The sequence below is a fragment of the Scyliorhinus torazame genome, chromosome 2 (genome assembly GCF_047496885.1).
Source record: "Scyliorhinus torazame isolate Kashiwa2021f chromosome 2, sScyTor2.1, whole genome shotgun sequence".
Classification (NCBI taxonomy): domain Eukaryota; kingdom Metazoa; phylum Chordata; class Chondrichthyes; order Carcharhiniformes; family Scyliorhinidae; genus Scyliorhinus; species Scyliorhinus torazame.
Window position 1 is genome coordinate 268,629,918 of NC_092708.1, and position 14,009 is coordinate 268,643,926.

The window sequence follows — 14,009 nt, forward strand, 5'->3', positions numbered from 1 at the left end:
TAGGGAGAGACCCACACTGAGGAACAAGGACAATAGGGAGAGACCCACACTGAGGAACAAGGACAATAGGGAGAGACCAACACGGAGGAACAAGGATAATAGGGAGAGACCCACACTAGAACAAGGACAATAGGGAGAGACCCACACTGAGGAACGAGAACAATAGGGAGAGAGACCCACACTGAGGAACGAGGACAATAGGGAGAGACCCATCCTGAGGAACAAGGACAATAGGGAGAGACCCACACTGAGGAACAAGGACAATAGGGAGAGACCCACACTGAGGAACGAGAACAATAGGGAGAGACCCACACTGAGGAACAAGGACAATAGGGAGAGACCCACACTGAGGAACGAGAACAATAGGGAGAGACCCACACTGAGGAACGAGAACAACAGGGAGAGACCCACACTGAGGAACGAGATCAATAGGGAGAAACCCACACTGAGGAACAAGGACAATAGGGAGAGACCCACACTGAGGAACAAGGACAATAGGGAGAGACCCACACTGAGGAACAAGGACAATAGGGAGAGACCCACACTGAGGAACAAGGATAATAGGGAGAGACCCACACTAGAACAAGGACAATAGGGAGAGACCCACACTGAGGAACAAGGACAATAGGGAGAGACCCACGCTGAGGAACAAGGACAATAGGGAGAGACCCACACTGAGGAACAAGGACAATAGGGAGAGACCCACACTGAGGAACAAGGATAATAGGGAGAGACCCGCACTAGAACAAGGACAATAGGGAGAGACCCACACCGAGGAACAAGGACAATAGGGAGAGGCCCCCACTGAGGAACTAGGACAATAGGGAGAGATCCACACTGAGGATCAAGCATAATAGGGAGAGACTCACACTGAGGAACAAGAACAATAGGGAGAGACCAACACTGAGGAACAAGGACAATAGGGAGAGACCAACACTGAGGAACAAGGACAATAGGGAGAGACCAACACTGAGGAACAAGGACAATAGGGAGAGACCCACACTGAGGAACGAGAACAATAGGGAGAGAGACCCACACTGAGGAACAAGGACAATAGGGAGAGACCCACACTGAGGAACAAGGACAATAGGGAGAGACCCACACTGAGGAACGAGAACAATAGGGAGAGACCCACACTGAGGAAGAGAACAATAGGGAGAGACCCACACTGAGGAACAAGGACAATAGGGAGAGACCCACACTGAGGAACAAGGACAATGGGGAGAGATCCACACTGAGGAACGAGAACAATAGGGAGAGACCCACACTGAGGAAGAGAACAATAGGGAGAGACCCACACTGAGGAACAAGGACAATAGGGAGAGACCCACACTGAGGAACAAGGACAATGGGGAGAGACCCACACTGAGGAACAAGGACAATAGGGAGAGACCCACACTGAGGAACAAGAACAATAGGGAGAGACCCACACTGAGGAACAAGGACAATAGGGAGAGATCCACACTGAGGAACGAGAACAATAGGGAGAGACCCACACTGAGGAAGAGAACAATAGGGAGAGACCCACACTGAGGAACAAGGACAATAGGGAGAGACCCACACTGAGGAACAAGGACAATAGGGAGAGACCCACACTGAGGAACAAGGACAATAGGGAGAGACCCACACTGAGGAACAAGGACAATAGGGAGAGACCAACACTGAGGAACAAGGACAATAGGGAGAGACCCACACTGAGGAACAAGGACAATAGGGTGAGACCCACACTGAGGAACGAGAACAATAGGGAGAGACCCACACTGAGGAACAAGGACAATAGGGAGAGACCCACACTGAGGAACAAGGACAATAGGGAGAGACCAACACGGAGGAACAAGGATAATAGGGAGAGACCCACACTAGAACAAGGACAATAGGGAGAGACCCACACCGAGGAACGAGAACAATAGGAAGAGAGACCCACACTGAGGAACGAGGACAATAGGGAGAGACCCACACTGAGGAACAAGGACAATAGGGAGAGACCCACACTGAGGAACAAGAACAATAGGGAGAGACCCACACTGAGGAACAAGGACAATAGGGAGAAACCCACACTGAGGAACAAGGACAATAGGGAGAGACCCACACTGAGGAACAAGGACAATAGGGAGAAACCCACACTGAGGAACAAGGACAATAGGCAGAGACCCACACTGAGGAACAAGGACAATAGGGAGAGACCCACACTGAGGAACAAGAACAATAGGGAGAGACCCACACTGAGGAACGAGAACAACAGGGAGAGACCCACACTGAGGAACGAGAACAATAGGGAGAGACCCACACTGAGGAACAAGGACAATAGGGAGAAACCCACACTGAGGAACAAGGACAATAGGGAGAGACCCACACTGAGGAACAAGGACAATAGGGAGAGACCCACACTGAGGAACAAGGACAATAGGGAGAGACCCACACTGAGGAACAAGGACAATAGGGAGAGACCCACACTGAGGAACAAGGACAATAGGGAGAAACCCACACTGAGGAACAAGGACAATAGGGAGAGACCCACACTGAGGAACAAGGACAATAGGGAGAGACCCACACTGAGGAACAAGGACAATAGGGAGAAACCCACACTGAGGAACAAGGACAATAGGGAGAGACCCACACTGAGGAACAAGGACAATAGGGAGAGACCCACACTGAGGAACAAGAACAATAGGGAGAGACCCACACTGAGGAACGAGAACAACAGGGAGAGACCCACACTGAGGAACGAGAACAATAGGGAGAAACCCACACTGAGGAACAAGGACAATAGGGAGAGACCCACACTGAGGAACAAGGACAATAGGGAGAGACCCACACTGAGGAACAAGGACAATAGGGAGAAACCCACACTGAGGAACAAGGACAATAGGGAGAGACCCACACTGAGGAACAAGGACAATAGGGAGAGACCCACACTGAGGAACAAGGACAATAGGGAGAGACCCACACTGAGGAACAAGGACAATAGGGAGAGACCCACACTGAGGAACAAGGACAATAGGGAGAGACCCACACTGAGGAACAAGGACAATAGGGAGAGACCCACACTGAGGAACAAGGACAATAGGGAGAGACCCACACTGAGGAACAAGGACAATAGGGAGAGACCCACACTGAGGAACAAGGACAATCGGGAGAGACCCACACTGAGGAGCAAGGACAATAGGGAGAGACCCACACTGAGGAACAAGGACAATAGGGAGAGTCACACACTGAGGAACAAGGACAATAGGGAGAGACCCACACTGAGGAACAAGGATAATAGGGAGAGACCCACACTAGAACAAGGACAATAGGGAGAGACCCACACCGAGGAACAAGGACAATAGGGAGAGACCCACACTGAGGAACAAGGACAATAGGGAGAGACCCACACTGAGGAACAAGGACAATAGGGAGAGACCCACACTGAGGAACAAGGACAATAGGGAGAGACCCACACTGAGGAACAAGGATAATAGGGAGAGACCCACACTAGAACAAGGACAATAGGGAGAGACCCACACCGAGGAACAAGGACAATAGGGAGAGACCCACACTGAGGAACAAGGACAATAGGGAGAGATCCACACTGAGGAACAAGGACAATAGGGAGAGACCCACACTGAGGAACAAGAACAATAGGGAGAGACCCACACTGAGGAACAAGGACAATAGGGAGAGACCCACACTGAGGAACAAGGACAATAGGGAGAGACCCACACTGAGGAACAAGGACAATAGGGAGAGACCCACACTGAGGAACAAGGACAATAGGGAGAGACCAACACTGAGGAACAAGGACAATAGGGAGAGACCCACACTGAGGAACAAGGACAATAGGGTGAGACCCACACTGAGGAACGAGAACAATAGGGAGAGACCCACACTGAGGAACAAGGACAATAGGGAGAGACCCACACTGAGGAACAAGGACAATAGGGAGAGACCAACACGGAGGAACAAGGATAATAGGGAGAGACCCACACTAGAACAAGGACAATAGGGAGAGACCCACACCGAGGAACGAGAACAACAGGAAGAGAGACCCACACTGAGGAACGAGGACTATAGGGAGAGACCCACACTGAGGAACAAGGACAATAGGGAGAGACCCACACTGAGGAACAAGAACAATAGGGAGAGACCCACACTGAGGAACAAGGACAATAGGGAGAAACCCACACTGAGGAACAAGGACAATAGGGAGAGACCCACACTGAGGAACAAGGACAATAGGGAGAAACCCACACTGAGGAACAAGGACAATAGGGAGAGACCCACACTGAGGAACAAGGACAATAGGGAGAGACCCACACTGAGGAACAAGAACAATAGGGAGAGACCCACACTGAGGAACGAGAACAACAGGGAGAGACCCACACTGAGGAACGAGAACAATAGGGAGAGACCCACACTGAGGAACAAGGACAATAGGGAGAGACCCACACTGAGGAACGAGAACAATAGGGAGAGACCCACACTGAGGAACGAGAACAACAGGGAGAGACCCACACTGAGGAACAAGGACAATAGGGAGAGACCCACACTGAGGAACAAGGACAATAGGGAGAGACCCACACTGAGGAACAAGGACAATAGGGAGAGACCCACACTGAGGAACGAGAACAATAGGGAGAGACCCACACTGAGGAACAAGGACAATAGGGAGAAACCCACACTGAGGAACAAGGACAATAGGGAGAGACCCACACTGAGGAACAAGGACAATAGGGAGAGACCCACACTGAGGAACAAGGACAATAGGGAGAGACCCACACTGAGGAACAAGGACAATAGGGAGAGACCCACACTGAGGAACAAGGACAATAGGGAGAAACCCACACTGAGGAACAAGGACAATAGGGAGAGACCCACACTGAGGAACAAGGACAATAGGGAGAGACCCACACTGAGGAACAAGGACAATAGGGAGAAACCCACACTGAGGAACAAGGACAATAGGGAGAGACCCACACTGAGGAACAAGGACAATAGGGAGAGACCCACACTGAGGAACAAGAACAATAGGGAGAGACCCACACTGAGGAACGAGAACAACAGGGAGAGACCCACACTGAGGAACGAGAACAATAGGGAGAAACCCACACTGAGGAACAAGGACAATAGGGAGAGACCCACGCTGAGGAACAAGGACAATAGGGAGAGACCCACACTGAGGAACAAGGACAATAGGGAGAAACCCACACTGAGGAACAAGGACAATAGGGAGAGACCCACACTGAGGAACAAGGACAATAGGGAGAGACCCACACTGAGGAACAAGGACAATAGGGAGAGACCCACACTGAGGAACAAGGACAATAGGGAGAGACCCACACTGAGGAACAAGGACAATAGGGAGAGACCCACACTGAGGAACAAGGACAATAGGGAGAGACCCACACTGAGGAACAAGGACAATAGGGAGAGACCCACACTGAGGAACAAGGACAATAGGGAGAGACCCACACTGAGGAACAAGGACAATCGGGAGAGACCCACACTGAGGAGCAAGGACAATAGGGAGAGACCCACACTGAGGAACAAGGACAATAGGGAGAGTCACACACTGAGGAACAAGGACAATAGGGAGAGACCCACACTGAGGAACAAGGATAATAGGGAGAGACCCACACTAGAACAAGGACAATAGGGAGAGACCCACACCGAGGAACAAGGACAATAGGGAGAGACCCACACTGAGGAACAAGGACAATAGGGAGAGACCCACACTGAGGAACAAGGACAATAGGGAGAGACCCACACTGAGGAACAAGGACAATAGGGAGAGACCCACACTGAGGAACAAGGATAATAGGGAGAGACCCACACTAGAACAAGGACAATAGGGAGAGACCCACACCGAGGAACAAGGACAATAGGGAGAGACCCACACTGAGGAACAAGGACAATAGGGAGAGATCCACACTGAGGATCAAGGATAATAGGGAGAGACTCACACTGAGGAACAAGAACAATAGGGAGAGACCAACACTGAGGAACAAGGACAATAGGGAGAGACCCACACTGAGGAACAGGAACAATTGGGAAAGTCACACACACAATAACAGGAACAAGAGGAAGAGTCACAATAACAGGAACAATAGGGAGAGTCATTCACCGGCAGGACATAAACAATAGGGAGAGTCTCCCTTGGTTACAGGGAGCATTCGGAGAGTTATAGGTTGAAATAAGTAGGAGTAACAAAAAAAAATTGAGATACTTGCACAGAATAACTGGTGATTCTGTGGTCTTGGAGAACGGGCCTTTTGCACAGAGACCGGTTTGGAGGTAGGGTGTGGTCTTGGAGAAGGGGCCTGCACAGAGGCTGGTGTGGAGGTTCGATGTGGGGCTGCTCGCGGATCCTGGTTTTTGTGTGAGGATGGCAAAGGTGACTGACGATTATGTGGGGCTCAATAAAAATGGAGAGGTCTCACCGTCGGTGGTATGGGAGGTGCTGAAGGCAGTGATAAGGGGCAAGATCATCTCATTTAAGGAAGCAAGAGAGGAATGGCAGTGGTTAGTAGACAAAATTTTGGAAGTGGATAGGAAGTATGTGGAAGATCCCAGTCCGGAACCTTTGGCCAGTAGTCAGGAACTGCAGACGCAGTCTGACCTATTGTCTGCAGCGAAAGCGGTACACCCGGTGAGGCAGGCAAAGCCTGTGGTTTAAGAGTAGGGGGAGAAGACTTCCGGTTGCGGCTATGCAGAGCTAAGTCGCACGTTCGGCAGCTCCCGCTTGGAACGGACTTTTGGGCTCTTTTCAGGGCCCCCAACGGGATTTTTTCGACATTTCCCGGTGTGGGAATAAGATTGCAATATTCTCCCGACAGTGTATGGCTTGGACCAGGAGCAGGGCGACTAAAAAAGTGGTGGTGAACCCAAAGAAAGAGCGAGGGAAGAGCAAGATGGCGGCGGGCTGGGACCAGGCAGCGTGCATGCAGTGGGCGCAGGAGCAGCAGGAGGTTATCCAGCGCTGCTTCAGGGAGCTCAAAGCGGACCTGCTGGAGTCGATGAAGGCTTCTATCGACAAGCTGCTGGAGACCCAGACGGCCCAGGGGGTGGCGATCCGCGAGGTCCGACAAAAGATCTCCGACAACGAGGACGAGATCTTAGGCCTTGCGGTAAAGGTGGAGGCGCACGAGGCACTCCACAAGAAGTGGCAGGAACGGTTCGAGGAGATGGAGAATCGGTCGAGGCGGAAGAATTTATGGATCCTGGGCCTCCCGGAGGGGCTGGAGGGGTTGGAGGTGGGGGCCTATGTTGTCATCATGTTAAATTCGCTGATGGGAGCGGGGTCCTTCCAGGGGCCCCTGGAGCTGGAAGGGGCCCATAGAGTGCTGGCGAGGAGGCCCAAGGCTAACGAGCCGCTGCGGGCGGTGCTGGTGCGGTTTCATCGGTTCGCTGATCAGGAATGCGTGCTCAGGTGGGCCAAGAAAGAGAGGAGTAGCAGGTGGGAGAAGGCAGAGGTTCGAATATATCAGGACTGGAGTGCGGAGGTGGCGAAGAAGAGGGCCGGGTACAACCAGGCGAAGGCGGTGCTGCACAGGAAGGGGGTGAACTTTGGCATGCTGCAGCCGGCGCGATTGTGGGTCACCTACAAGGACCGGCACCATTATTTTGAGTCCCCGGAGGAGGTGTGGGCCTTTGTTCAGGCCGAGAAGCTGGACACAAGCTGAGGGTTGGGATGGGTGGTTGGGGATTGCTATTGGTGTGTTACATTTTGAGGGGGGGGTTCTTTGTTGTTTATTTTTGGTTCGGTGTGGGTAGTTAGGGTGGGTTGGGCACTGTTTTGGTTGGGTCTGTCGGGTGGGCTCTTGGAGGGGGGTAAGTAAATGGAGTAGGGGTGGATGGCCGGTAGGGGGGATTGGGCCCTGCGGGGGAGGCGGAGGCCCGTGTCGGGGGTGAGGGGACTGGGCCTGTAAAAGGAGCTGCATCAGAGGTGGCGGGGCCGGGCAGGTGGAAAGCGCGGACTTTTTCCCGCGTGGAAGGCTGGAGGGGGCAGGGCTGGGGTGGGGAAGCGAGGGTTGTTTCCCGCGCTTGGGATGGAAGGGGGAGGCGGAGAGCCTGCTGACGGGTAATGGAGGAGGAGGGTATGTCCCACAATGGGAGGAGTCGAAGGAGAGGCAGGAGTGGCCAAGGTCAGCAGGAGTCAGCTGACTTGCGGGAGTGCAATGGGGGGAGCAAAGCAGCTAGGAGGGGTCTTGGCTCATTACAGCCATGGTTCAAACATGGACAAAAGAGCTGATTACAAGAGGTGAGGTGAGAGTGACTGCCCTTCACATCAAGGCAGCATTTGACCGAGTGTGGCATCAAGGAGTCCTAGCTAAACTGCAGTCAATGGAAATCAGGGGGAAAACTCTCCGCTGGTTGGAGTAATACCTGACACAAAGGAAGATAGTAAGAAGTCTTACAACACCAGGTTAAAGTCCAACAGGTTTGTTTCGATATCACTAGCTTTCGGAGCGCTGCTCCTTCCTCAGGTGAATGAAGAGGTATGTTCCAGAAACATATATATAGACAGATTCAAAGATGCCAGACAATGCTTGGATTGCAAGTATTAGCAGCTGATTAAATCTTTACAGATTCAGAGATGGGGTAACCCCAGGTTAAAGAGGTGTGAATTGTGTCAAGCCAGGACAGTTGGTAGGATTTCGCAGGCCAGATGGTGGGGGTGAATGTAATGCGACATGAATCCCAGGTCCCGGTTGAGGCCGCACTCATGTGTGCGGAACTTGGCTGTAAGCTTCTGCTCGGCGATTCTGCGTTGTCGTGTGTCCTGAAGGCCGCCTTGGAGAACGCTTACCCGGAGATCAGAGGCTGAATGCCCTTGATTGCTGAAGTGTTCCCCGACTGGAAGGGAACATTCCTGCCTGGCGATTGTCGAACGATGTCCGTTCATTCGTTGTCGCAGCCTCTGCATGGTCTCGCCAACGTACCACGCTTCGGTTGTGGTGGTTGAAGGTCAATCATCTCCACTCCAGGACATCATTGCAGGAGTTCCTCAGGGTAGTGGTCCTAGGCCCAACCATCTTCAGCTGCTTCACCAATGACCTCCTTTCCATCATAAGGTCGGAAGTGGGGTGTTCACAGATGACTGCACAATGTTCAGCACCATTTGCGACTTCTCAGATAATGAAGCAGTCCATGTTCAAATGCAGCAAGGCCTGGACAATATCCAGGCTTGGACTGACAAGTGGCAAGTTACATTTGTGCCACACATGCCAGGCAATGACCATCTCCTACAAGTGTGGATCTAACCATCGCCCCTTGATGTTGAGTGGCATTATCATCACTGAATTCCCCACAATCAACATCCTGGGGATTACCATTGATCAGAAACTGAACTGGACTAGCCATATAAATACTGTGGCTACCAGAGTAGGTCAAAGGCTAGGAATCCTACAGCGGGTAACTCACCACCTGACCCCAATGCCTGTCTGCCATCTCCACGGCACAAGTCAAGAATGTAATGGAATACTCTCCACTTGCCTGGGCGGGTGCAGCTCCAACAACACCCGAAGCTCGTCACCATCCAGGACAAAGCAGCCCGCTTGATTGCTACCCCCTCCACAAACATTCAAACCATCCATTTGTACCATCTACAAGATGCACTGCAGTAACTCGCCAAGGCTCCTTAGACAGCGCCTTGCAAACCCATGACCCCTACCATCTAGAAGGACAAGATCAGCGGATACGTGGGAACCCCACCACCTGGAGGTTCCCCTCCAAGTCACTCACCATCCTGACTTGGAAATATATCGCCGTTCCTTCACTGTCACTGGGTCAAAATCCTGGAACCCCTTCCAAATAGCACAGTAGGCATACCTACACATATGGACTGCAGTAGTTCAAGAAGGAAGCTCACCACCACCTTCTGAAGGGAAACTAGGGCAGCACGGTAGCACAAGTGGATAGCACTGTGGCTTCACAGCGCCAGGGTCCCAGGTTCGATTCCGCGCTGGGTCACTGTCTGTGTGGAGTCTGCACATTCTCCCCGTGTCTGTGTGGGTTTCCTCCGGGTGCTCCGGTTTCCTCCCACAGTCCAAGACGTGCAGGTTAGGTGGATTGGCCATGATAAATTGCCCTTAGTGACCAAAAAGGTTAGGCGGGGTTATTGGGTTACGGGGATAGGGTGGAAGTGAGGGCTTAAGTGGGTCGGTGCAGACTCGATGGGCCTAATGGCCTCCTTCTGCATTGTATGTTCTATGTTCTAACTAGGGATGGACAATAAATGCTGGCCTAACCAGCGACGCCCACATCCCGTAAATGGAAAAAAAGCCTTAACCTTTATGACCTCTTTAGTTGGTCTATATACTGCACATTCACACCCCAATGTATCTTAATGGAGAATCTTTTATTCCGGTATCAGTGTAATGTAACACCCGGAGAAGGTCAGATTGGTCAGTGACATCCTGATTTCCACATTTGACTGTACACATGCAGATTGTGAAAGTTGTTATCTGATTTACTCTGTTATAATGGTGAGTGCTGCCAGCCTTACTGTTACTCTTAATACAAAAACCAGGCTGGGATGTCTCTCATTGACTTTAATGGGAACAGTAAGGCAAGTCATGCAAAGAGTAACAGGGCAACAGGTACAAGTTTCAAGTAACTAGATTTCTGATGCCAGTGATTTAATTGTAGATCTCATCAATCTTCACTTGAGATACGAGGATGAAGTCCAAGCTGTGCCCGAGGCTCTTCAACCGCTTATTAGTGAGGCGCTGAACAGCAGTAACAAGCTTGTGCAATTGGCAGCAGCAATCTGCCATGTCGCAATGGAGAAGGTGAATGCAAGAGTCACAGAAATCCTACAGGACATCCTGCTGCATGGTATGAACTATCATCATCTCACATATGAAAAAAAAAACTTGCATTTATGTAGTATGTTTCACAACCTCAGGACATTAGTATTTTTTTTTTATAATTTAAAAACAATTAATTTTATTAATGACACTAACTATAGTTAAATATGCAGCAAATACAAAAGGTTGACTAATTCCTAACACCCCCCCCCCCCCTCTACTCACACACACACTCTCACACACACACTCACTGACACACGCACTCACACAAGACAGACAAACACAGAGGGGGGAAGATGGGTTTAAAAATAATGCTGAAAGTAAAACGAAAGAGACTTTGTTACAGATGGCTGTTTCTAGCACAGCTTTCTTCAATCGAGGCTTTCAGGTCGAGATTTCCATTTTGAGGCTGTAATGGTTTCCCCCTTCCTCCTCACTCTCTCACCCCTCACACTCTCTGTCCCCCTCGCTATCACTCCCCCCGCGCTCTCCTCCCTTCTCTCCCCCTCACTCTCCCACCCCTCGCTCTCCCTCCCCCTCCCTCCTCCGCACCCGCCTTCCTGCTCACTCTCCCTCCCTCTCGCTCTCACACACCCTCCCTGCCCCTCACCCCGTTCTTCCGACCCCTCATTCTTCCACCCTCTCACTCTCCCCCCCCCCTTTGTTCTCCCTCTCCCTCGTTCTCCAGGCCCCTTGCTTTCCCTGCTGCTAGCTCTCCCTCGTTCTCATTCTCCTTCATTCTCGCTCTCCCCCTTCTCACACTCCCTCTCCCTTGGTCTCCCTGTCCCTTGCACTCCCAATCCCTCGCTCTTGCTCACGTTCGCCATCACTTGCCTGCCCTTGCTCGCTCTCGCCCTCCCTCCCCCCTTGCACTCCCACCCCTTGGCTCTGCTCCGCCCTCGCTCGTTCCCTCAGTTTTGCACATTCCCTCTCACTCTCCCTTCATTCTCGCTCTCCCTTGATCACCATTCCTCCAACTCGCTCTCGTTCCCCTTCACTCTCAACCCCTCTCCCCTAGCACTCCCTCCCTGTGGCTCTCCCTCTCCTTCGCTCCTTCATGCTCTGTCCTCACTCTCGCTCTCTCCCTCGCACTTTCTTTCGTCCTCGCTCTTGCTCTTTTCCTTGATCTCACTCTCACCCTCGATCTCACTCTCTCCCTCGTTCTTTCACTCTCTTTTGCACTCTCCCTCAGTCGCCCATGTTTTTGCTCCCTTTATCTCGCTCTCTTCTTCACCCTCTCTCTCACTCTTGCTCTCTCCCTCGATCCCACTCTCTCCCTCATGCTCTCCTTTCGCTCTCTTCCTCATTTTTGCTCTTGACATTAGTATTTTCAATCCTGTTTCCACAGAATCCCAGCAGTGCAGAAGGAGGCCATTCGGCACATCGAGTCTGCACTGACCTTCCGGAAGAGCACCCTAACGTAGGCTCACCCCCCTATCCCCATAATCCCACCTAACATTTGGATACTAAGGAGCAATTTAGCTTGAGCAATCCACCTAATCTACACATCTTTGGTGTATATATATTATATTTTATTTCTCTTCAAGTAAGCTTTTTTCCAGTAATATTATTAAACAACCTAGATTAAGGTAGTCAGACTCTCTGCTAAAGCTATAATTAAGAGGTCGTAAAAGGCGAGGTCGTAAAAGGCGAGGTCATGATTAATGGTAACCATTTACTTGTTTACAAAGAGGTGCCGATGATTTCTGGAGATTCACCAGAGTAGATAATTTGAGGGAGTGTATTTAGTCCTGGCTAAACAGGTGATAGATCACCATAGTGAGATAAAGATGATATAGTTAATGAAAGGAGCCAGGTCTGTTTGTAGTTTGGGAGTCTGCAAGATGTTAAGTTGAACAGCAGTTTTGCCAAATGATTTATGGGTGAGCAGAAACTTCTGACAAGACGGAAGGATGTTCTGGTTTCTCAAGGTTCTCTCGCCAAAAGGTCTCTACACAGATAAGCAAATAAACAGAGTAAAACTGTTTGGCATTTGAGCTGTATTGGGGTTGCTTGTTTGGAATATTTAAAGTGAAGGTGTAAGTTTAAGTTTGTCCTTGTGTTTAAGGACTGTTTAACTAATTGTAAAGTGATTTTCTTTGATGTGGTTAATTCAGTGTTTAAATTAAAAGTTTGTTTTAACATAAAAGATACCTATTGATCAGAGTATTCACTCCTGGGAGGAAGTATCCCTTCCTCATAGTTTTTCTTTGGAGTTCTTGTCTAGTATCCTAACAAAGGTTGGCGTCTGGCCTGGGATCTTAACACTTCAAAATCTATGTACATTTCACTCTCAACCCTCTTCCTGCACATTCTTTAGAACTGCACCAGTCAATCTATATTGTCTCTCCTCCCTATCCCTTCTGCCAAAATACATCACCTCCTACTTCTCTGTATTGAATTACAACCGCCATGTGTCTATCCATTCTGCTAACCTATCTATATCCTGTTGATTTGATTGATATCATCCTCACGGTTTGGCACACCTCCAAATTTGGAATCAGTAGCAAATTTTGAAATTTTACTCTATATCCAAGTAATTCTAATACATCAAAAAAAGGCTGTGGTCCTAGCGCTGACTCTTGGGGAACACTGCTATCGATTATCGTCCAGTCTGAAAACAACCATTGACCACAATGCTCTGTTTTCTGTCTTTAAGCTAATTTTTTAGCCAAGCTGACATTGAGCCTCAATTTTTTAAACCTTTTTTATGTACTATTTATCAAATTCTTCTTTTATTTAAAAAAAATATATATATTTATCAAAGTTATTTAACACAATCTTTCTCCCTTACAAACAATAACCCCCCCCTCCCCCCCGCCGTAACAAAAAAAAACGAGAAATCGCGCAGAGCAAGATATATACATTGGCAAAATGATATATTTACACAGCTTTGTACACTGGCCCTCACCCGTTACGTGCCAGTTTTCCCCAACCCTTCATGTTATCTCTTGCTCATCCACCCTCCCAGGCAGTCCCCCCTCTCCCCACCCCCCCCCCTCCTCTCCCAGGACGTCCCGTCCCCCCCCCCCCCCAAGTTTGCTGCTGCTGCTGACCGACCTTCCTCTAACGCTCCACGAGATAATCTAGGAACGGTTGCCACCGCCTGTAAAACCCCTGCGCAGGACCCTCTCAAGGCGAACTTAATCCTCTCCAACTTTATGAACCCAGCCATATCATTTATCCAGGCCTCCAGGCTGGGGGGCTTCGCCTCCTTCC

General features: G+C 50.3%; 1 protein-coding gene across 1 annotated transcript in view; it reads left to right on the top strand.

Moving 5' to 3' along the window:
* heatr4 (HEAT repeat containing 4) overlaps window positions 1-14,009 on the top strand; it is a 264,817-nt gene that overhangs the window by 122,146 nt on the left and 128,662 nt on the right. The window contains exon 7 of the mRNA XM_072487079.1: window positions 10,630-10,818. Within this exon, the coding sequence (XP_072343180.1) occupies window positions 10,630-10,818 (189 nt within the window). The remainder of the gene's footprint in view (window positions 1-10,629; window positions 10,819-14,009) is intronic.